Genomic DNA, 22041 nt, shown 5'->3' on the forward strand with positions numbered 1-22041 from the left:
GCCCCCCCTCCCTCCTCCCCCCTGGCCTACCTGTCCCCCTGGGCAAATGCCCCTAACTTGTTACTCACCCCTCTGCGCAGGTCCTGTCCACGGAGTTCACAGTCGCCATCTTCTCCCACGCGCGTCTTCTTCCTGCTCTGACCGGCGTCTTCTGGCGCATGCGCAGTAGGAACAGGTACCGGTACAGCTCTATTGCGCATGCGGCGAATGTCACGAAGTGAAATCGGAAAACTTCGTGACATTCAGCGCATGCGCAGTAGAGCTGTACCGGTACCTGTTCCTACTGCGCATGCGCCAGAAGACGCCGGTCAGAGCAGGAAGAAGACGCGCGTGGGAGAAGATGGCGACTGTGAACTCCGTGGACAGAACCTGCGCAGAGGGGTGAGTAACAAGTTAGGGGCATTTGCCCAGGGGGACAGGTAGGCCAGGGGGGAGGAGGGAGGGGGGCAACACAGGGGAGGGGGGGAGGGGTTTTGCGCCCTGGGGCTTTCCTTCTCCTTTAAATACAGATTTGGATTCATGGTTATTTTCTGCTTAACTGGCAGTGGCTGGGGTGGTGTTAGATCCCTCCTGCTCACTGATCTGTTCTTCCTGGTTAACACAAGAAAAAACATGAAGAATCCATTAATCACTGATCAATGTAATGCAAAGTAACACAAAGTTTGGCTAAGTATTCGATGTGCTTACTTTGTCAATGCTCTCCTCCTGATGAAATTCCTGGTTTAATAAACAGAAAAAAAAGAAATATATTGTAAATACAGTTGTTTATTGACTGTAACACAGACATAAAAAGAATATGTTTATATTCATTTTTGTTTCACTTCACCAAAAATGCATTGATTTTGGTGTCACATTTTCATCCATTAGTCTATGGGCATCATTTTTGCAGAGAAACATGGCAAATATGGTAATAATCACTAATGGGAACTTCCTATATTTCCATTAATAGTAACCATTGAGCTCAAGTTCAACCAACTATGTCTGCATCAATTCCATGGCTTTGTGTTACTTTTTCCAGCTTTCTTGCATAGTGAGTTAGGTTGAAAAAAGACACACAGCCTTGTAACTCTATATATAACCTGCCTAACTGCCAGTTGATCCAGAGAAAGGCAAAAAAAAATTTGAGGAGAAAATTCCTTTCTGACTCCAAGATGCAATGGGACCAGTCCCTGGATCAACTTGTACTATGAGCTATCTTCCATATCCCTGTATTCCCCCACTTGCTAAAAAGCCATCCAACCCCTTCTATCCTGATGTTCCAATGAGAGAGCAATGAGCTATTAATACTTATATTAAATAGGGGGTTGACTAAAGGAATCTTATCTAACAATCCCTTGTGCCATTGCTTACGTTTGGTAGTCATAATGGAATAATAATAATAATAATAATAACAATAACTATAGCTAGGGCCTGTGTAGGGATTAAGTCTGATATTAATCAAAGGCCAAACCTTGCCAAGAGAGGAAAATAGATTTTATCATGAATAAAGTCAAGTCTATGAAGTGATACAGCTGCTACTGGATGATTCTGAATTTCAATATTAAATGGTTTAAAATGTGCTTGTGTTTATTGATACAATGATATTATTTAAAGGAAAAATAATGGGGAAATGTGGGGCAAGTCTATGACTCAAGTGAGCAAACCCTCAGTATAGAAGTATAATAGTACAGTTGTCTTTGCTTACCACAATAAATTTGTCTTGATCCGTAGATTTGTTCTGATTTTTGTCTTTTTTCTATTGAAAAAACAACCAATTGCAATATTTTTAGCCGATTTTCATGAATGTCATAAAAACCACTGCCTTTAGCGTAGCGTTGCAGTTGAGTAGTTTGAAGTAGAAAGACATAACCATTTTGAATTCATCAGTCTGTGCTCTTTCCAAAAATATTTTTTTTTTTTTTTAAAAATTACCAATTGCAATATTTTTAGGCGATTTTCATAAATGTCATTAAAACTGCTGCCTTTAGCGTAGCGTTGCAGTTGAGTAGTTTTAAGTAGAAAGACATAATCATTTTGGATTCGTGAGAATGTGTACTTTCAAAAATATTTGTTCTTTTTTTTTAGAAAAAACTACCAATTGCAATATTTTTAGCTGATTTACATGAATGTCATGAAAACCACTGCCTTTAGCGTAGAGTTGCAGTTGAGTAGTTTGAAGTAGAAAGACATAACCATTTTGAATTCATCAGAATGTGTACTTCCTAAAAATATTTGTTTTTTTTAGAAAAAAGCGCTACCAATTGCTATATTTTTAGGTGATTTCAGAAATGTCATAAATACCGCTGCCTTTAGTGTAGCGTTGCAGTTGAGTAGTTTGAAGTAGAAAGACATAACCATTTTGGATTCGTCAGAATGTGTACTTTTCAAAAATATATATATTTTTTTATAGAAAAAATGACCAATTGCAATATTTTTAGGCGATTTTCAGGAATATCATAAATAACGCTGCCTTTAGAGTAGCATTGCAGTTGAGTAGTTTCAAGTAGAAAGACATAACCATTTTGGATTCGTCAGAATGTGTACTTTTCAAAGTGAGGTGAGGTGGGCGCTAGGACCGCGCGGCCGCCTGGTCAGACCGCGCGGCCTAGGGGTGCGCCTCAGTGAAATCCGGCGCTGATTTTACGTGCCTTTTATCAAAAGAAGTGAAACTCTGGTATCTACCCCCAATGTTTTCATTTTACATGTCTATTCACCCTTTCGCTAACACAGGCTTTGTGTTCTTACCGCACCACATATTACCAATAAACACATCGCATGGAACTGTACAAATATCATAATTAGCATGATGGAATTTTTATACCAGTGCCATAGATTCAATAGCACATGGGTTGATAGCAGGTGTAAAATAGGAAGATTTATGCTTACCGTTAAATCAACTAGAACTATATACATACATGACTGAAGTTCCCCTTACGACTGAAAAAAAAAGGATTTAACGGTAAGCATAAATCTTCCTTTATCTCACATCGAGGGGGACACAGGAACAGTGGGGACATACCAAAGATGCCCCTATTCAAGGGAGGGAGGAACTTTATGAAACCACTGCCTGGAGGATCTTTCAGCCTAAGGCCGCCTCTGTGGAAAGGTAGGTATTGAATTGGTAGAATCTTGTGAAAGTGTGTAATGAAGACCACTTTGCAAACCAGGTCTGCAGAAGCCATGTTACGGTGAGCCCAAGAAGCTCCCAGAGCTCGGGTGGAATGGGCTCTCAGCCATATGGTAGGAGTCTTCTTTTGTACCAGGTAAGACCATCTCACTGTCTCCTTCACCCAGCGGGCGAGCATCGTACTTGTAGCAGGTAGGCCCTTTCGGGGGCCCTAATGGGAGAACAAATAGGGAATCTGAAATGGTTTTGTCCCGGAGAGGTAGATCTTTAAAGCACGGACCACATCAAGACGGCGTAACCGCGCTTCCTTTTCGTTCTGAGGATTGTTACAAAAAGAAGGAAGGCTAATCTCTGCATTTATGTGGAAGGAAGATACCACCTTTGGGAGAAAAGCAGGCACTGTACGGAGGACCACTCTTTCATCTTGAAAAATGAGGAAGGGAGGAGAGCAAGATAGTGCTCCGAGTTCCGAAATGTGTCGAATGGACGCTATAGCCCCCAAAAATACCGTCTTCCATGTAAGGAAGGGTATGTCCACTGAGTCTAGTGGTTCGAATGGTGGGTCGAATAGTGGCGGAGTCCCTGAGAATCTTTTTGAGGACTCACGAGAGCAATGGCAGCGGAGGATACACGTAGGCTAGGTGGAAGTGCCAGGGAACCGTCATTGCGTCTATCCCGTCTGCTTAAGGATCCCTGTATCTGGCAAGGAACCAGGGAACCTTTCGGTTGTGTCTTGTGGCCATTAGGTCGATTTGAGGCTCTCCCCATTTGTTTACAAGGAGCTGGAAGAACTCCTGATGAAGCTCCCATTCTTCGGGGTCCACTCGATGCCTGGGACATGGAGATAGATGTCAGATGTCTAAAGATGCCAGGTACTCCCCTGATTCTATTGCTCGGATGACTTAGCATAGGGATTCCATCTTGAAACAGTGGTAAACAATCCACTTGTTTAGTAGTTTGAGATCCAGCACCGGACGGAATGAACAGTCTTTTTTGGCACAATTAAGAGTTTCGAATAGAGTCTTTGAAATTGATGTGAAGGGGGGACGGGGACGACCCCGGTCTCCTTCAGGGAGTTGATGATGGACAGGAAGGCTTGCCTTTTTGTGGGTTGCTGGGGGAGCCTGGACATGAAAAAGTGACGGGGGTGGACTTCGGAATTTGAGGCGGTATCCGTTGGAGATTACGTCGCAAACCCACGATTCGTGGATGTGAAGCTCCCAAGTCTCTGCAAAGAACCGAAGTCTGCCCCCGAGTGCCAGGGGGGCTGCAGTCTCCATTCCGTAGTCAGGAGGAAGAGGGCTTGTCTCCACTAGGTTTGGTGCTTCCGGGCCTGCCATGGAGACTTTCCCTTGTTGGAAAAACGCTGTTTGAATGAGTTAGAGGGGCGTGAGGGAGGACTTCCCCTGTATTGTCGAGAGCTCTGTTTCCAAAAGGAAGAATCTCTCTTAGATTTGGGCTTGTTGTGCGGGAGAAGAGTACTCTTGCTCCCTGTAGCCTGAGAGATAATCTTGTCTAGCTCCTCCCCGAAGAGTCTGGATCCGATGAATGGGAAGAAGATTAATGATTTTTTGGAGCTAAAGTCTGCTGACCACAGCTTTAACCAGAGGGTTAGCAGCCAGAGAGAGAGAGGATGAGCGTGCCATTAATTTGGCTGCTTCCAGGACCGCCTCTCCCACAAAGGAAGCGGCCTCTGCGATAAAGGAAGTCAACTGGACCATTTGATCAGTTGCATCCTCCTCCTGTAGAAGCTGAGTAAGGGAGGATGTCCAAGCTTCAATAGCCCTGGTAACCCAGGCAGCCACCAGAATGGATAGGAGGGCTGAGCCCGAAGACGCAAAGATGGCCTTTAGGAACCCTTTCAATTACTTATCGGTCGGGTCCTTAAAGGCACAAGCGTCTGGAACCGGAAGTATGTGGCCTTAGACAACCTGGATAGAGGAGCGTCCACCACTGGAGGTGTGCTCCATTTTTCAACAAACTCCTTTGGAAAAGGATATTGCTTGGAAAAACGCTTGGTGACCTGAGATTTTTTCTCTGGGCTCTGCCGCTCTTCCTGGATTAGGGCCTGAAGCTGCTCGTGAGCGGGAAAGGAAACAGTGGTCTTGTGGTGTATCTTAAAAGGCTCTAAGACTTGTTATGAGAGGAATCCGTATCCTCAATTTGTAAAACTTCCAAAACCGTCCTTATTAGGAGGCCAACCCTAGAAGAGTTTTCCCCTGTGGTATCACCCACTTCCGAATCAGAGTTGTCTGAGGAAAATACCTCCCCCTCGCTAGCTTCCCCTTCAGAAGGTGAGGGGCTAGAAGAAAGGAGCTTGAGAGCTGCCTCCTTTCTCCCCGACTCTCGTTTACGTTTAGCTGAGGTGGTAGAAGTATCTGCCAATTTACCTGGCATCCTGTCAATAGAGGAGGCTAACTGTGGTATACACTACAGGCCTGCTAGGGATTGAGACAGAGAGACAGCCCATGCTGGTGCATCAGAAGATGCCCGAGCATTGGATGGACCAGCTTGAGAAGATCCTGTATGGGCTTGGTCTAAGGATGCCGTTGCTGAAGGTTCAGTGGGTTCTGTAATCTGGGCAGTCCGCAAGCTACAGGTGTTGCAAAGCAGAGCAGGTTGGACCTCATTGAATTTGGCAAGGCATTTGGTGCAGGCAAAAAGGTAGTCATAGGAGTTAGCCTACCTCCCTTTGTGAATGTAGCAGGGATGTACTGGTGCTGGCAACTGACTCACCCGGTCCTCGATAGGAATTCTCCGCTCCGCTCTTTTATCCCCAATAGTGCAGGACGAGCTTAATATCCAGTGTAGGGCGTAGGGGGCTAACACATAGAGAGCAGACTAGTGCCTGGCTCGGGTCTCACCCCTGTTATTGGTGCTAATCACCAACCGAAGAAGTCCTTTGCAGGGCCCTCTCTAAGGGACAGTCCAAACCTCCTGTGATGAGGACAGTGAAAAAACTGGCTGTACCACGTGGTAAAAGAGGAGAGGGATGGTCAGAAATTCTGCAGTGTCCTGCCTCCTAGTGGGAGGGGCCCTTTACCCCACTGTTCTTGTGCCCCCCTCGACATGAGAGAAACAAAGTTTACAAACCTTACAACTGTCACAGGCATATATGCGACATGTACACTGAAATAATCTCAACAGTCAAGCTTTTTTGATGTTCAGCCCTTTGCTCGGAGTGGCCCTTTAATTGTTCCGTTCTCATGCTGGTCTGTGTTACAGTCTCCCAAGTTAACCGCACCGTCACTCTCAATCAATATTATATAATGTGCCGGTGCCTGGAAATTAGAAGACCAGGAATGCTGATGGGGTGCAGTGTTTGTCATGAAATCCATAGGGGTCACAGATGTGTTGTTATAAATACAGTGCCATAAAGTGTTTAGGGGCCACAGTCTGCCATGAAATGGGGGGCACAATATGTTATAAAATGTGGGAACCATAGTTTGTTGTTCCATCTAAGAAAAGGGTGTGTTTTTGTTAATCACCCCTTTAAAACCAAACACATATGGAAACCACAGCCTGCATGGCTAATTAACAATTCATTTAGATGCATGCTGCAGACTGAACTGATTTATGTGCAGCCATGTATCATGCATCGAAGGGCTCTTACACACGGGCGGTTTTATCTGCGCTCCCCTGTGCTTTGCTTTCTTCCGTTTAGTCGCAGGAGTAGACGTACTCAATTATCGTCAAGGGGGCTGTACTCACAAAGACGCATGTAAGCGCCAGACGCAGGTGGGGCGCAGCATGTTGCATTTCACCTGCGTTCGTCGCATACATGCGTCTGTTTGAGTCCAGCCACCTTGACAATAATTGAGTGCGTCTACTCCTGCGCTCCACTGCGTCTGAACGTAAGAAAGCACAATGCAGTGGAGCGCAGGTAAAACCGCCCATAGATGCATGATACATACCTGTACATAAATCAATTCAGTCTGCATCTAAATGAATTGCTAATTAGCCATGCAGGCTGTGGATTCCACATGCCTACAATAATTAACTAGCTCACCTCCTGTCCTTCTTATGTCAGGAGGGTGGATAACCCCCGTAGTGCCCACTGCCATGTGAAGTATAGTCCCTATACTCAGTAAGTGACAGCAGCAAAGAGCATGTGCAGAAAAGAAGATGGGGAGCTACTAAGGGCCTTTTTGGAGGCATAGGTCTTCCCTGCTAAAGAGCTGTGGTTGCCTTGGGCTGGTACAGAACCCAAAAAAAGATAAATGTTCAACATTTCTATTAGAAAAGCTAGTTACTGCTTACAATTTATACTCTCTTGAGCTTAAGTTCTCTTTTAGTGAAGTTCCAGTGCTAAACACCTCCTGGACCTACACTTGGACCAACTCCCTCCCTACAAATAAAAGTTGCAGCCCCACACTACTACTTGATGCCTGATTACGGAGTTACAATGTAGTTTGAATGACATTACTGGTGTTGCTCCATTGAAACTTTACCCGTCTACTGAATTGGTGTGACTTCAACTACTATATATTGATAGTAGAACAAATATTTGTACGTGTATGTGGCTGCATGTGACTGATGTAACCTTTACGCTTCAATAAAACCTTCCCAAACAAAAATAAATGAATGCCAATAAATACAACTTATTAGACGCCGTTTTGACAAAAACGTTGTATACAAAAATATTTACTGATGTCACAATATAAATACAAGGGGATGTTGCCGTGTTTTGTCCTGTTTCTAGAGGAAGTGTCTTAGGATCTCAGCGCTTTTCGTGCCATTTCTAGCGCTCCTTCATGGGTCTCATTTCCACCAATAAATCCACTGGCATGAACAAAGATGCAGCCTGGTATTCCGCTAACAGATGAGAGGTCGTCCGCACGTAGTCCGCGCCAATCCTCGGGCAGAGACAAGCTGCGGGGTTAAGCACATCATTTATTAAAGGGAAACTATACCTCAAAACATTGCATGTCTCTAAAAATATATCATATAAAACAGTCTTGTAAAAAAAAAAACCTGCTTCATCTAAAGCAGAAGTGTCCATACTTTACTAATGTGAGGTCTACTCTTAGTCCCATTATGATCTACATCCATAAAGGTATTTTTAAGCATTCTATTCCATGGAAATTATTACGTAAATATTGAGAAAATGTATATTGCTATATTTAACTATTTCTTATGTAACCTTGGTGTAATAAATATCTGAATGAAATGAATGTGATTTAGACAAGATGATTGTTGACAGTGTCTTGAGATCTAGTGATCACCAGCTAAAGGTCTACTGTACATCCCGATCTACCTTTTGGCCATCCCTGATCTAAAATAATTTTCATTAAAAATATAATTTTCTGATATGTGCCATTGTATAATCCTGGCTTGTACAATTCACTGTGCTCCCACACAAAGCAAGGGCAGACATACATGCTAGGTTACATCAGCCAATGAATAGATAGAGCTCCCTATTTAACGCCCACATTTCTTGCTGTTACCGTTAGAGCAGCATTATTTCCCTTCAGATGAGGGATGGGCATAAGTACAACCATGTTAGTACTGGTATGGGACCTGTTATCCAGAATGCTCGGGAGCCTTGGGGTTTTCCGGATAATGTATCTTTCTGTAATTTGGATCTTCATACATTAATTCTGCTAGAAAATCATGTAAACATGAAATAAACCCAATAGGCTGGTTTTGCTTCCAATAAGTATTAATTATATCTTAGTTGGGATCAAGTAAAAACTACTGTTTTTATTATTACTAGGGATGCATCAAATCTAGGATTCGGCCTTTTTCAGCAGGATTTGGATTCAAACTGAATCCGAATTTGCATATGCAAATTAGGGGCGTGGAGGGAAAGTGCTTGACTTTTTGGCACAAAACAAGGAAGTAAAAAAGTGTTTCCCTTCCCACTGCTAATTTGCATATGCAAATTAAGATTAGGTTCGGTATTCGGACAAATCTTTAGCAAAATAGTGGATTCGGTGCATCCCTAATTATTAGAGAAAAAGGAAATCAATTTGGATTATTTGTATAAAATGGAGTCTATGGGACACCGGATGAGGAATCCCATACCTGTATTTTAAAATGATTTTCCTGTGCTTTTGCTGCTATTCTTATATTATGTGTTAAAACAAATACTTTTTCTCAGTCTGTCTCTGTCGGGCACATTGAATTTTAATTATGAAACAGGCAAACATTTTAAAAATGGCATGTCATGTAGATGTGTGATGAATTTAGTTTCTCACCGGTTCTGGAAAGTGTTGGGACCTGTAGGGACACACTGCACCCTCCACTTTGCACTCTGGTCAGGATATAGTACATATTTCACTTGTTTTTCCAGACCGAGTTCTTTCTCCAGCTGGAAGAGGTGTTCCTTCCATGGACAGCCACCCTGTGCCAGGACAATCACCTCACCGCTCTCATCTACCTGTGCAAAAAAAAAAAAAGTCAGCCAACAATTCTAATTTCTTATCCAGCTACTGACATCTGTTATATGTGAGATAAGAGGAGCAAAACAAAACAGGAGTCACATACCTGAATTCTTTCCCTGATCGCCTCCTCCACCAAAGCTCGAGCTGGAAGCCAAGAGCGGTTATAGAAATCCAAGCGTGACACAAACTCTGAACCGGCCAATTCCATTGCTTTTTTAAAACCTGCCTGGGGGAAAGATGGGTAGCAAGGAGAACGTATTTAGGAGGCCCAGAAACCATGCCTGGAAAGTCAATCAGATAAATCAACCATTCAGGTACGGCAGTTCAGGAACTTTCTGCATTGCAAAATTAACTGGGACAGGACAAAAAAAATGGTGGCACCACAATGATAACCTCATGGAAACAATCCCATTCTTTGACCCCACCTATTTACATTAGCCTGTAACTGTGCCTATAGAGTGCACATTCTTAGTGAGGTTTGCTGCACATTTGTCACTTTCTGCACAAGGGCAAGGTGGTTTTTGACCATCTGGGTCAGGAAATCCTCAGATCAAAAGAAGTTACAGAAATATAAAAAGACAGTGCTCCATTAGTCATCCAGTCTTGGTTTCAAATATATCCAGGATAGTGAACAAATGATCACCCCAACCTGACCAACAGAGTATCCAGGTCCCTCTAGGAGGCCAGCCAAAGTTTGGGGACTATTGCTTTAAAAGGATTGTTAACCTTTGAGTTAACTTTTAATATGATGTAGAGAGTGATATTCTGAGACAATTTGCTATTGGTTTTCATTTTTTATTATTTATGGGTTTTGAGTTATTCATCTTATTATTCAGCAGCTCTCCAGTTTGTAATTTCAGCAATCTGGTTGGTAGGTCTAGCTTTACAGAACATTTGTTTTTTAGATGGGGTCAGTGACCCCCCATTTGAAAGCTGGAAAGACTTAGAAGAAGACGGCAAATAATTCAAAAACTAAAAGAAAAAACAATGAAGACCAATTAAAAAGTTGCTTAGAAGTGGCCATTCTTGAATAAGTTAACCTAAAGGTGAACCACCCCTTTAAGTAACAATCACCTGGTGAATAGATCAGAGAGAGAAGAAGTAAGACTTGGTGCTTTACCTTAATACATATTTGTTTTGCTGGCACTCGCTAAATGAACTCCCGCTAGTTCCTTACAAAAACTCACTGCATTAGACAGTATTACTATAAATTGTGCAGAAAGCCACCCACCTACCCAGTCAGTACCTCAGTATCTTGATCTGGTTCGTTCCAGCGAGGATTGAGGTGCCCCACACGGGCACTCAGAGTTGTGGTGACAGAGTATCGCTGATCTCCATCAAACTGTGATATACCATTGTCAATAGCGTCAATTTCTTCAACAAAGTTCTCATACATCTAAAATCAAATAATTTGGTTATAAGTACAACTACTACATCTACCGAGAAGAAAGGCGGATCAATGACAGAATTAACCACAGCATCCAGACAGAATTTGACATTTCAGGGTAAAAATGGCAGAACAAGAATTACTAAATACCAAAGACCAAGTGCAGCGTCCCAGCACTGTCCACATTGTACTAAAATCTATATTAAGGTGAAATTCCCCTTCAAGCAGGTGGAACAGAGTAAAGGGTCTTTAATAAACTGGACCACAGGTGCAGATGGCTGGTCAGGGTGCAAAGTTTGAAAAATATGTGGCTTCTCTCTAATCTAAATGGCTAAATTGGATATAAAGGAACGTAAAGCTGGCCATAGACGCAAAGATCCGATCATACGAATCCTCGATTCGTATGATTTTCGGACTGTGTGTGGAGAGTCCCGACATTTTTCGTCCCATGGAGATCGGTCGTTTGGTGGATCGGACAGGTTTAAAGATTTCTGTTGGCTGACGATAATTTCTCTGCATGTATTGCTGATCGTACGATTTTCAGAGGGAGACTGTCACCAGCTTTGTCGGACATAAACTTTCGTACGATTGCTGTCAGGGGCAGAACATCGGCTGATCTGTTCTTTTACTGCTTTATATGATCTGAATGGTTAGTGGCAGGTCGGGAGATGGGGAAGTCCGATCGTTTGAGGATTCGAACTATCGGATCTTTGTGCCTAACACCAAAAAATAAAGGTATTTTAAACGAATGACAATATAATGTACAGTTGCCCTGCACTGGTAAAACTGGAGTGTTTGCTTCAGAAACACTACTATAGTTTATATAAATAAGCTGCTGTGTAGCAATGGGGGCAGCTATTCAAGCACAGGATTCACAGTAGATAAGTTCTGAAGAATCTCATTGTATACTACAGAGCTTATCTGATATCTGCTGTGTATCCTGTGCCTTTTCTCTTTTTCCAGCTTTAAATGACTGCCTCCATGGCTACACAGCAGCTTGTTTATATGAACTATAGTAGTGTTTCTGAAGCAAATGCACCATTTGTACCAGTGCAACACAACAGTACATTATATTTTAATTTGTTTAAAACACTTATTTTTTGGTGTTACTGTTCCTTTAACAGATGTAACAGACGTAAAAGTTAATAGGGAGTTACAGACGTTCAGGTAAAAAAAACTAATAATTTAAAGGTAATTTTGTAGCTTTTATTTTTATTAAAAAAAAAAAAAAGTAAATTTTATACCTCCACAACAAGACAGGTTAATACACAGGGTCGATTCAGGCCCCTAAGTCGCCCCGAAGTGGCTGCTGCGATGCTGCCTCACCACTCTTATCTATTTTGCTTATCTGTTATCTGCTGTGTATCCTGTGCCTTTTTTCCTTTTTCAGCTTTGAATGGCTGCCCCCATGGCTACACAGCAGCTTGTTTATATAATTATAAACTATAGTAGAGTTTATGAAGCAAACACACAAGTTTTACCAGTGCAGCAAAACACATTTTTTGGTGTAACGGTTTCTTTACTACAAATACGTATGAAAGCTATGCAATAACTACCCTCGCTTTCATTTTGGACCGATCTCCAAGCTCCTGTTATATATGAGAGAAACTAAGTTAGGTATTACAGATTATTACAGGGTGAACGGAAATCCATCTTTACAACTGAACTCTCCTTACCTTGTCGTACAACACAGAAATGATGGGATCTTCCTCTTCTGTGCCTAGTAGGGTGGCGAGAATCTGAGATCCAAAGTGGGCATATACCAGTCCTGCACTGCTCAGCTTGGTGACCCATGGCTTGTCAGGATATAAACTGTTCATGGTCTCACAAAAGGATCTGCAATTAATTTAGAATGTCACCATCAGAAGCAACTGCACAGTTGGATATACACAGGTTGTTTGCTTATCTAACCTCTGATGGTGGTCATAGCGGTGCCTGGACGCATCATACTCTCCACCCACATCCACCACTACATCGCACTGAGCCAAGAGTTGAGGGTCCCGGGTCCTGACGATCTCTGCATCCTGATATAGAAGACATAGGTTAAATGGGAGCATAACAATTCTCATTACCCCATGTAAGGCCTGGAGTGAGGTACTACGGGCTAGCCATCTCCGTAACCCGCTCTATGACCTGCCTCTATGAGACCCTCAAATCACCGGTTCCCAAAAAAATGGTTACTAAATTATATGGGAACCTGCTCTCCACAACTCCCTCGCCATTGCCAAGGCTTATGTGACTGGGTCAGACATACCCACCCTAACAGCAGAGGAATGGGAGGAAAGCACTTCAAAAGCACATCAATATCTCATTGCCACAAGGTGATACACCAGCTCCATATTACACCATTACGACTTAGCCAAATGGGTGACACCAATAAAGCACACTGCCCAAAATGCCAACAGCAGGCGGTGGGGTACCTCCATATGATGAGGGACTGCCCAACATCCAAAAGTACTGGGACAGAGTAATGACCCATGTGCAAGAAAAAGCCACCTTCCCCAAAATAATGTCTTCACAATTATTTTTAGCTTTTTATTCAGCAGCTCTCCACTTATCAGCAATCGGGTTGCCAAGGTCCAAATTACCCTAGCAACCATGCATTGGTATGAATAAGAGACTGGAATATGAATAGGAGTGGCCTGAATAGAGGAGTAATAAAAAGTAGCAATAACAATACATGTGTAGCCTTACAGAGCATGTGTTATTTAGATGGGGTCAGTGACTTCCACCTGAAAGCTGGAAAGAATCAGAAGAAAAAATTAGAGAATTTTTTTTTTTTTATAATAATGTAGACTGTTGCTTACAACTGCCCATTCTATAATTAGGGATTCACCGAATCCAGGATTTGGTTCGGGATTCGGCCTTTTTCAGCAAGATTCGGATTCGGCCGAATCCTTCTGCCCAGCCGAAACGAATCAAAATCCTAATTTGCATATGAAAATTAGGGGCTGAGAGGGAAAACACGTGACTTTTTGTCAGAAAACAAGGAAGTAAAAAAAGTTTTTCCCTTCCCACCCATAATTTGCATATACAAATTAGGGTTCGGATTCGGTTCGGCCGAATCTTTCCCAAAGGATTCGGGGGTTCGGCCGAATCCAAAAAAGTGGATTCGGTGCATCCCTATCTATAATACACAAAAAGTTAATTTTTACTGGGTATATATGGAATCAGCAATGATAATCAGCCTATATTGGTGGATTCCTAAAGTGACGTGAGTGGTTGCCTGATCAGTGTGGGGACTGGTAGTAGTTTGTTAGTTTAGAGACTACTGGAACTATACGGCAGGGTGAATTGTATATTTTCATATATGTGCAGCCATCTATTGAGATACAGAAGAGCACTAGGAGGCACCAACTGAATGGGACCAAAACCCATTTGGCCTAAATACATTGCTTGGGAAAAAACAAAAAACAGTTTTCAGTATAAAGGTAGGATTACACACGAGCGTTTTCTGTGCGATCCGACACGCTGCGCAAAAACGCATGCATCAAATTGCAGTGAATGCATTGTTGGATGGTGTCGCAGTGTTGATCCGACGCGACAAGACTGTTGGATGCAGGCGCAGCATCTGCCAGTCGCGTCGGATCAACGCTGCGACTTCATCCGACATTCCTATCGCTTACCTTATATCTGTGGAATCCGATTTGACGCTGCCATTTTGTCGCAGCTCGTCGGATCGTGAAAACGTTTGTGTAGTTTTACCCTAAAAATCAGTATCAGAACAAACTAGGGATGCATCAAATCCAGTATTCAGTTCGGGATTTGGCCTTTTTCAGCAAGATTCAGCCGAATGCTTCTGCCAAATCCAAATTAGGGGCGGGAGGATTTGGCCGAATCCAAAATAGTGAATTTGGCGCATCCCTAGAACAAACCATTAGTCATGGTCAGGGGTGTAAATACAGAGGAAGCAGATCCTGCTAATTCATATACAATTTCAATAAATATTGGTAAAAAAAAGTCAACCTCTAAACATTTTGAGGGCCTGAAAAAATAATTGGCTGTGGGGCCCAGTAATATCTAATTACCCCACTGGTCATGGTGTAGGGAAATAAAGAGCTGATCCCAGTCGACCAATCAGAGAAGAGCTTTTCATCCTCTGTACAGTTTCCCACTCTATCAGTAGGTAGAAGTAACAGAGTGCAAGTTGCATTGTCATTAATGGGTTCCCTTATTCATTAGGTGGCACATTCCAACTCAAGGACGCGGGGGTACTGACCAATGGCAAAATGTCATTTAATAGTGTCCATAGTAAAGCCGTTTCCCACCCCCGCTGTCAAGATGTCCCGCCATTCCCATATGACGCCCCGTACCCTGTAAGGCTCCAGCGTTCGCAAGAAGTAACACGCCAGCGCCTCGTCGCAGTGGAACGTCCCATTGTGGGTGCCGATCTGTGGCGTCATGGCTTGTTCCTCCCGCCGGGGCCGCTTTGGGTCTTCAGGCATCAAGAGCCGCGTGTAGCTGAGGTGCACAGCACGAAAAAGGTGGTGGGAACCAACTGAACGGCTACAGGACTGAAGGCCACGCCACAGCATGCGGAACCAAGAAAAGCGAGGGAAGTAGGGGAAGGCAAAGGACGGTGCATACAGAACTTCCGGAGGCGGCAGTGTCCTTGGTAACCACGAAGCTCGCTCACTTCCTGCTCCATCAATCAATCCAATTCCAACGCTATACTTAGTGGATAGCCTACTAAATCTTACTAGATATAAGGCATATGATCTATCATTGGGATTGTTTGGGACCTGGGGGGGGGGGGGGGTTCAGATTGTACACATTTTCTCTAATAACTACAGGTGTAAGATTTATTATTCAAGATCTATGAAATTTGGATCTCCGTGCCCTTTAGTGTATTAATAAAACTGGGTAAATAAATAGGCTGTGCAAAATAAAAAATGTTTCTAATACAGTTAATTAGGCAAAAATGTAATGTATAAAGGCTGGAGTGACTGGATGTGTAACATAATAGCTAGAACACTACTTCCTGCTTTTCAGCTCTCTTGGTTTCCACTGATTGGTTATCAGGCAGTAACCAATCAGTGACTTGTGGGAGGGGCACATGGGCCATATCTGTTGCTTTTGAATCTGAGCTGAATGCTGAGGATCAATTACAAACTCACTGAACAGTTATTTCCCATGTGGCCTCCCTTCAAGTCGCTGACTAACTCAGTTATAGAGCTGAAAAGCAGGAAGTAGCGTTCTGGCTATTATTTTACACATCCAGTCACTCCAGCCTTTATACATTACATTTTTGGTTAATTAACTATATTAGAAACATTTTTTATTTTGCACAGCCTATTGATTTACCCTGTTTTTATTTTCACCCCTCCCCTTGTCATGGCCCCACCTCCTTGATGTCATGGCCTCGCCCCCTGCCTGATCTCCACCGGGGGAAAAGGCGGCACCAGGGCCTCCTCATATATGTGGTGAGTGTCGCTAAAGAAATATATTTTTTGATGGTATCCAATAAACCAAATCTAGTTATTTTGCTGCCAATATAGGTGTAAGGGAACCTTACCCTGGTGGTCTAGTGGGCAGCGGGGTCCACCGACGCTCCTTCGGCGTGATGACATCACGCGCAATGGCGCGAAATTCAAATAGTATTTAAAGGGGCTTTTGCAAGTTTCACATTGCCGTTGTTAGGTTCTATTTTGTGAAGTTCCTAGGTGCCTTAACTTAGTCTATTCTATCAGATCCTCTGTGTATTGACCCTTGCTTTGCCTGACTACTGTTATCTCCAATCCTGACCTTTGCCTGCCTGATTACTCCGACTTCTCCAATCCTGATCCTGCCTGTTTGCGACTACGCTGACTTCTCTAATCCAACCTTTTGCCTGTACACTGACTATTCTACGTTCTCCTATCCTGATTCCTGCCTGTCTGACGATTCTTTGCTTGTGCTGGCTCGGCCTGCCTGTTCCTGGTGGTGTTCTTCCTTCCAGTATCCTGGTGAGACGATCGTGCCCCTTTGCTCGTCCCGAACTGTTAGCTTTGCTCCTCTCTTAAATAAGACCTGGTGGCATCCGATTAGCCGAGGGCTCCTCCCGAGATGAAAGGCGGCAGTTGTAGGCAGAAGTGAGAGCCGTGACCAGGGAGCTTAGCTTGGGTTCTGGATATAGGGAACCGAACGTGAAAATAGGTTCATGCAACTTAGTTACCATACAGTACAATAAGATACTGTTTTAATATTACAAAGGTTATTTGCGTTTGTTTTGGTTTTACTCAGTCTTCATGTGCAACTTATATTGAATAAACCTGTATCCTGCATCATCACATTGACAGAGCCTGGTAGTCAGGTCCTTCAGCAGGATTCTTATGAAAAATGATTTGAAAATGAATTTTATTTCAGATCTGAAAAGGAAGTGGAAAGGCAAGATTTTTACATTTTGTATCACCAACATATGTTTAATATGTTCCCAGTCTAAGTGCACTTGCCATTATCAAATACAACATTTTTCGGCAGGTACCAGAAGATTTGCACTGGTTTGTAAACTAGGTGCAACTTGTGATTGCGAGGAAAGATCTGCATGTGAGAGGGACATGGCTGTGCACATGGGGTGCCTGAGTACTAGATTGTTGTTTAAAACTGTAACCCCAAAATGAATACTTAAGCAACATATAATTTACTTTATATTAAGTGCCATATTAAAGAATCTTTTCAAAGTAGCAACTTCCTTTTAATATATAACATGCCTTATGGAAACAGTAGTATTTCAGCTGTGACATAAAGTTTATTGGATTAACAGAAAATATGCATCATAGTGAAATTAGTCAGGTGCATACATTTGTGCACCCAACAGAGATATTACATCAATACTTAGTTGAGCCTCCTTTTGCAAATGTAACAGCCTCTAGATGCCTCCTATAGCCATTGATGAGTGTCTGGATTCTGGATGGCGGGATTTTTGACCATTCGTCCATACAGAATCTCTCCAGTTCAGTTAAATGTGAGCATGGACAGCCTGCTTCAAATCATCCTATAGATTTTCGATGATATTCAAGTCAGAGGACTGTGACGGCCATTCCAGAATATTGTACTTCTCCCTCTGCATAAATAAATGCCTTTGTAGATTTCCAAGTGTGTTTTTGGTCATTGTCTTGTTGGAATATCCAACCCCTGAGTAACTTTAACTTTGTGACTGATGCTTGAACATTATCCTGAAGAATTTGTTGATTTTGGTTTGAATTCATCCGACCCTCGACTTTAACAAGGGCCCCAGTCCCTGAACTAGCCACACCCCACAGCATGATGGAACCTCCACCAAATTTGACAGTAGGTAGCAGGTGTTTTTCTTGGAATGCCGTGTTCTTCTTCCGCCATGCAAATCGCTTTTTGTTATGACCAAATAACATTTTTGTCTCATCAGTCTAAAGCACTTTGTTCCAAAATGACTGTGGCTTGTCTAAATGAGCTTTTACATACAACAAGTGACTCTGTTTGTGGCGTGAGTGCAGAAAGGGCTTCTTTCTCATCACCCTGCCATACAGATGTTCTTTGTGCAAATTGCACTGAATTATAGAACGATGTACAGATACACCATCTGCAGAAAGATGTTCGTGCAGGTCTTTGGAGGTGATCTTTGGGTTGTCTGTAACCATTCTCACAATCCTCCGCATATGATGCTCCTGTTCCGCACCTACATGCTCCTGTGTGAGTACAGCCCCATTGAAAAAAACTGAATGCGTCTACTTCTGCGCTCCCCTGCGGCTGAACGCAGGGGAGCACAGCTTCAAACGCTCGTCTGTAAGAGCTCTAACATGCATTAGCAAAATTACAAGGGTACCCACATGAAAGACACACCACTGTTATCTTTTTTGTTGAAAGTGGAGTAAATTCTTATGCAGGCTGAGGGGTTCCCAAACTTTTTCATATGACTGTATATGAGCTGTTTTCTTGCAAGACTCACAGTTACAAAGTACATAAGCTCAGTAACAGCAGGGACATGCAGATCTTAAATGCACAGTAGCAATGCACCTCATCTAAATTCAGGACATGGCTGACCTCTGGTGTCTGCTCACAACATTTTTTTTACTCTGCTCACAGCTACAGTGTGTGCCAGGGAACAAAACAAAAACAACCTCTAGTTTTATTTTGTTGTTTTTTTTTTTTTTTTGCTCTAGCATTAGATTCCAATTTAGGAGAAGTGTGTAGTGTGTGTGTAGAAAGTTTATGTGTGTAGCAAGTCATGTGTGGGGTTGATATTTCATTTTGAAGGATCAGAAGGTGACAGAGTTTTGTTCGACACAATAGACACCTCCGAAATGGTTAGAGCCACACTGTGTTTGTCATTAAAGACAAATATGCAAATTAGTGAGATTGGCTGGCTAAAAATGCTTAAAAAAACTCGGTCTCTGCTGTGTAACTACAGACTGGGGTGTTTTTTTTTTCCAGACAATGACACAATGTTGCTCCTTATTTCATACCTTCCCACATACAGTTGTGTTCAGAATAATAGCTGTCCGACATCACTAACCTGATCCATCGCTGTTTTTGACATATTTCCACGTGGCAAATAATTTACTAGTAGTTGTAATAGAGGAATAGAAAACCAACAGTCATGAAATGCATGCTGCTCGTTCTGTGTCATTGAATCATTAATTGAGTCTTGTACAATATAATAGCAGTGTTAAAAATAATAATTTGTTCCAAATAATAGCAGTGTGGGGTTCAATTATTGAGGTCATTCATTCTGTGAAAAAATAGGTGTCAATTACGTCCCTTATTTAAGGAAGGAAGGAGCAAATGTTGTGCATGCTGGTTATAGTGCATTTCTCTCTGATAATCTGAGTAAAATGGCTTGTTCCGGACATTTAGAAGAATAGCGTACTTTGATTAAAAAGTTGATTGGAGAGGGGAAAACATAAAAAGAAATGCAGAAAATTATAGGCTGCTCAGCTTTAAATGCTTTAAAATGGCAACCAAAACCTGAAAGACGTGGAAGAAAATGGAAAACGACCATTGGAATGGATAGAAGAATAGCGAAAATGGCAAAGACTCAGCCAATGACCAGCTCTACGATCAAAGGTGTAAAGTTACCTGTGAGGAATGTTACAATTAGAAGACGCCTATGTGAAGCCAAGCTATCGGCAAGAAACCCCCGTTAAGTCCCATTGTTGAAAAAAAAAAATGTGCTGAATAGGTTTCAATTTGCCAAAGAACACATTGGCCTAAAAAGAAATGGCGCAACATTTTGTGGACTGGTGAAAGCAAGATTGTTATTTTTGGGTCTAGGTGCCACAGACAGTTTGTCAGACAATCCCAAAACACTGAATTCAAGTCACAGTACAGAGTGAAGACAGTGAAACATGGTGGCACAAGCATGATATGGGGATGTTTCTTATACTATGGTGTTGGACCAGGGCCGGACTGGGAGGAAAAAGCAGCCCTGGCAAAAGTATCAAAGCGGCCCATGTATCCACGCGCATGCAAACCATGATGTTTCCAACCCCAAGGTTAACTAGAACTAGTGTTTATTAATAGATATTTTAAGAGTCCATTACCATATAATCCTCAGCAATATTATACACCCTACAGTATGTGCTGGAACTGGCCCTTGCAACAATTAGATGGATTAGTGGCCCTATACTATATTCTAAATCAGGGCTGTCCAACTGGCAGACCCCCCCCCCCTCATGTGGCCCTCCACATCAAAGTCTGCCTGCTGTGTCTGTTTACCATATGTAAAATTTAAAAGGTATCACTACAGAGATTAACTGGCCCCTGCATTGTCTAAACCTCAAATTCAGACTAATCCCCTGTATTGTTAACATCTGTGATCCCCCTGCATTGTTCACACTTGTGACACCCAGACTGAAACTGCCCACATTGTTTACCTGTTCACACTTTATTCAAAATGCTAATGGGGCACCAGCACTGTGTCACTGTATGTAGTACATATTAGACTGCTCCTGATTCCTGTCTCCTGCTCTGTTCTGCCTTCCCTATGCTCCCTGTGTGTCTCATACTTTGGTATTTGTTCTGAGGGTTTGTTAGCATTTGAGAATTATTGTTAGTGGCCCCTAAGGTGTTTAATCATATGCTGGGGTACTGTATTAAACACAGGGGAGGAGAAGGCATATGGATTTATGGGTATGTCTTATATGACTTATCTTTTTTCACATGAGTGGCATCCTTGCCAGGGCAGACACAAGCTAGTTCGGCAGCTTCAATCAGTGCCCCCCCTGTCCTGCATTACCATTTCCCTCCTTACCATGATGTTTATTAAATAAAGAGAGCAAGAAAATGTACAACACTTTTTCATTTATATTACTGCCCCTGTACCTGTGCAAGCCCAGCAGCCATCCATCATACAGCCCTCCAGCATCTATCATATTGCCCCCAATCTTTACCTGTGTCAGCAGCAGCCAAAAATAAATCTGATCACATCATATTGCCCCCAAGTATTTATGTACCTGTTCCAGTGCACAGCCCAGCAGCAACAGCAACATATGGGCCCAAATCTGTACCTGGCTGTGCCAGCAGGAAGCTTCACACTTTACAGTAATAGAAAGAATGTCTTCAGTTCAGTGCAACTGTGCAAGGCTGAGAGCAGCGAGGGCGAGACACACCAAGCAGCCCCCCAGCTCTCTGCCTCTCTCTGTCATCCAACACATCAGTGACGTCATTGACACGTATACGCACATCGCGCTGCACAGCACAGAAGGAGCTATTACTTGCCGGCAAGAGGGAGAAGGAGATGGATTCCACCCAACTGGGGACCATGATTACTGAAACAAATTATTAAATAAACGCTTGAAAAATGTGCGCCCCTCAATGATGGCGCCCTAGACAGCCGCCTACTCTGCCTACCCCTAGTTCCAGCCCTGATCCCTGCAGTGAGCACCAACCATCTGTTTTTTTGGTGTGCTATTAATGTGGACGTGGTCGTGTGGTAACATGGGTGTGGTGTAAAGTGGGTGTGGTCTAAAAACAGGGAGTGGCTAACACTGGCTTCCGTTATTGGCCCTCCACCATGTAGATTGGAAAAATTCCAGCCCTCTGTACCACAGAAGTTGGACAGCACTGTTCTAAATGATCCTTTGTGTGCCCCCAGCTAGACCATGCACCCTGGCAGATAAGAGGGCTTTAATTACCATGTGTGTCACAGGAGAAAATTTGTGGTGTGACATCAAATATGCGGTTTCTGTTTGTAAAGAAGAATTTAG

The 22041-nt window shown here is 42.8% G+C and overlaps 1 protein-coding gene across 1 annotated transcript; it reads right to left on the reverse strand.

Moving 5' to 3' along the window:
• Positions 1 to 7720: 7720 nt before the first annotated feature.
• On the reverse strand, positions 7721 to 15415 carry myg1.S (MYG1 exonuclease S homeolog). Its single transcript, NM_001095338.1, is given in 7 exon segments — positions 7721 to 7978; positions 9307 to 9488; positions 9596 to 9718; positions 10739 to 10888; positions 12556 to 12715; positions 12791 to 12903; positions 15193 to 15415. Coding segments are annotated over 7 exon segments (1110 nt in total). The 5' UTR covers position 15415; the 3' UTR covers positions 7721 to 7818.
• Between the last annotated feature and the right edge of the window lie 6626 nt (positions 15416 to 22041).

The sequence above is a fragment of the Xenopus laevis genome, chromosome 2S (assembly GCF_017654675.1).
Source record: "Xenopus laevis strain J_2021 chromosome 2S, Xenopus_laevis_v10.1, whole genome shotgun sequence".
In the NCBI taxonomy this organism is placed as follows: Eukaryota; Metazoa; Chordata; class Amphibia; order Anura; family Pipidae; genus Xenopus; species Xenopus laevis.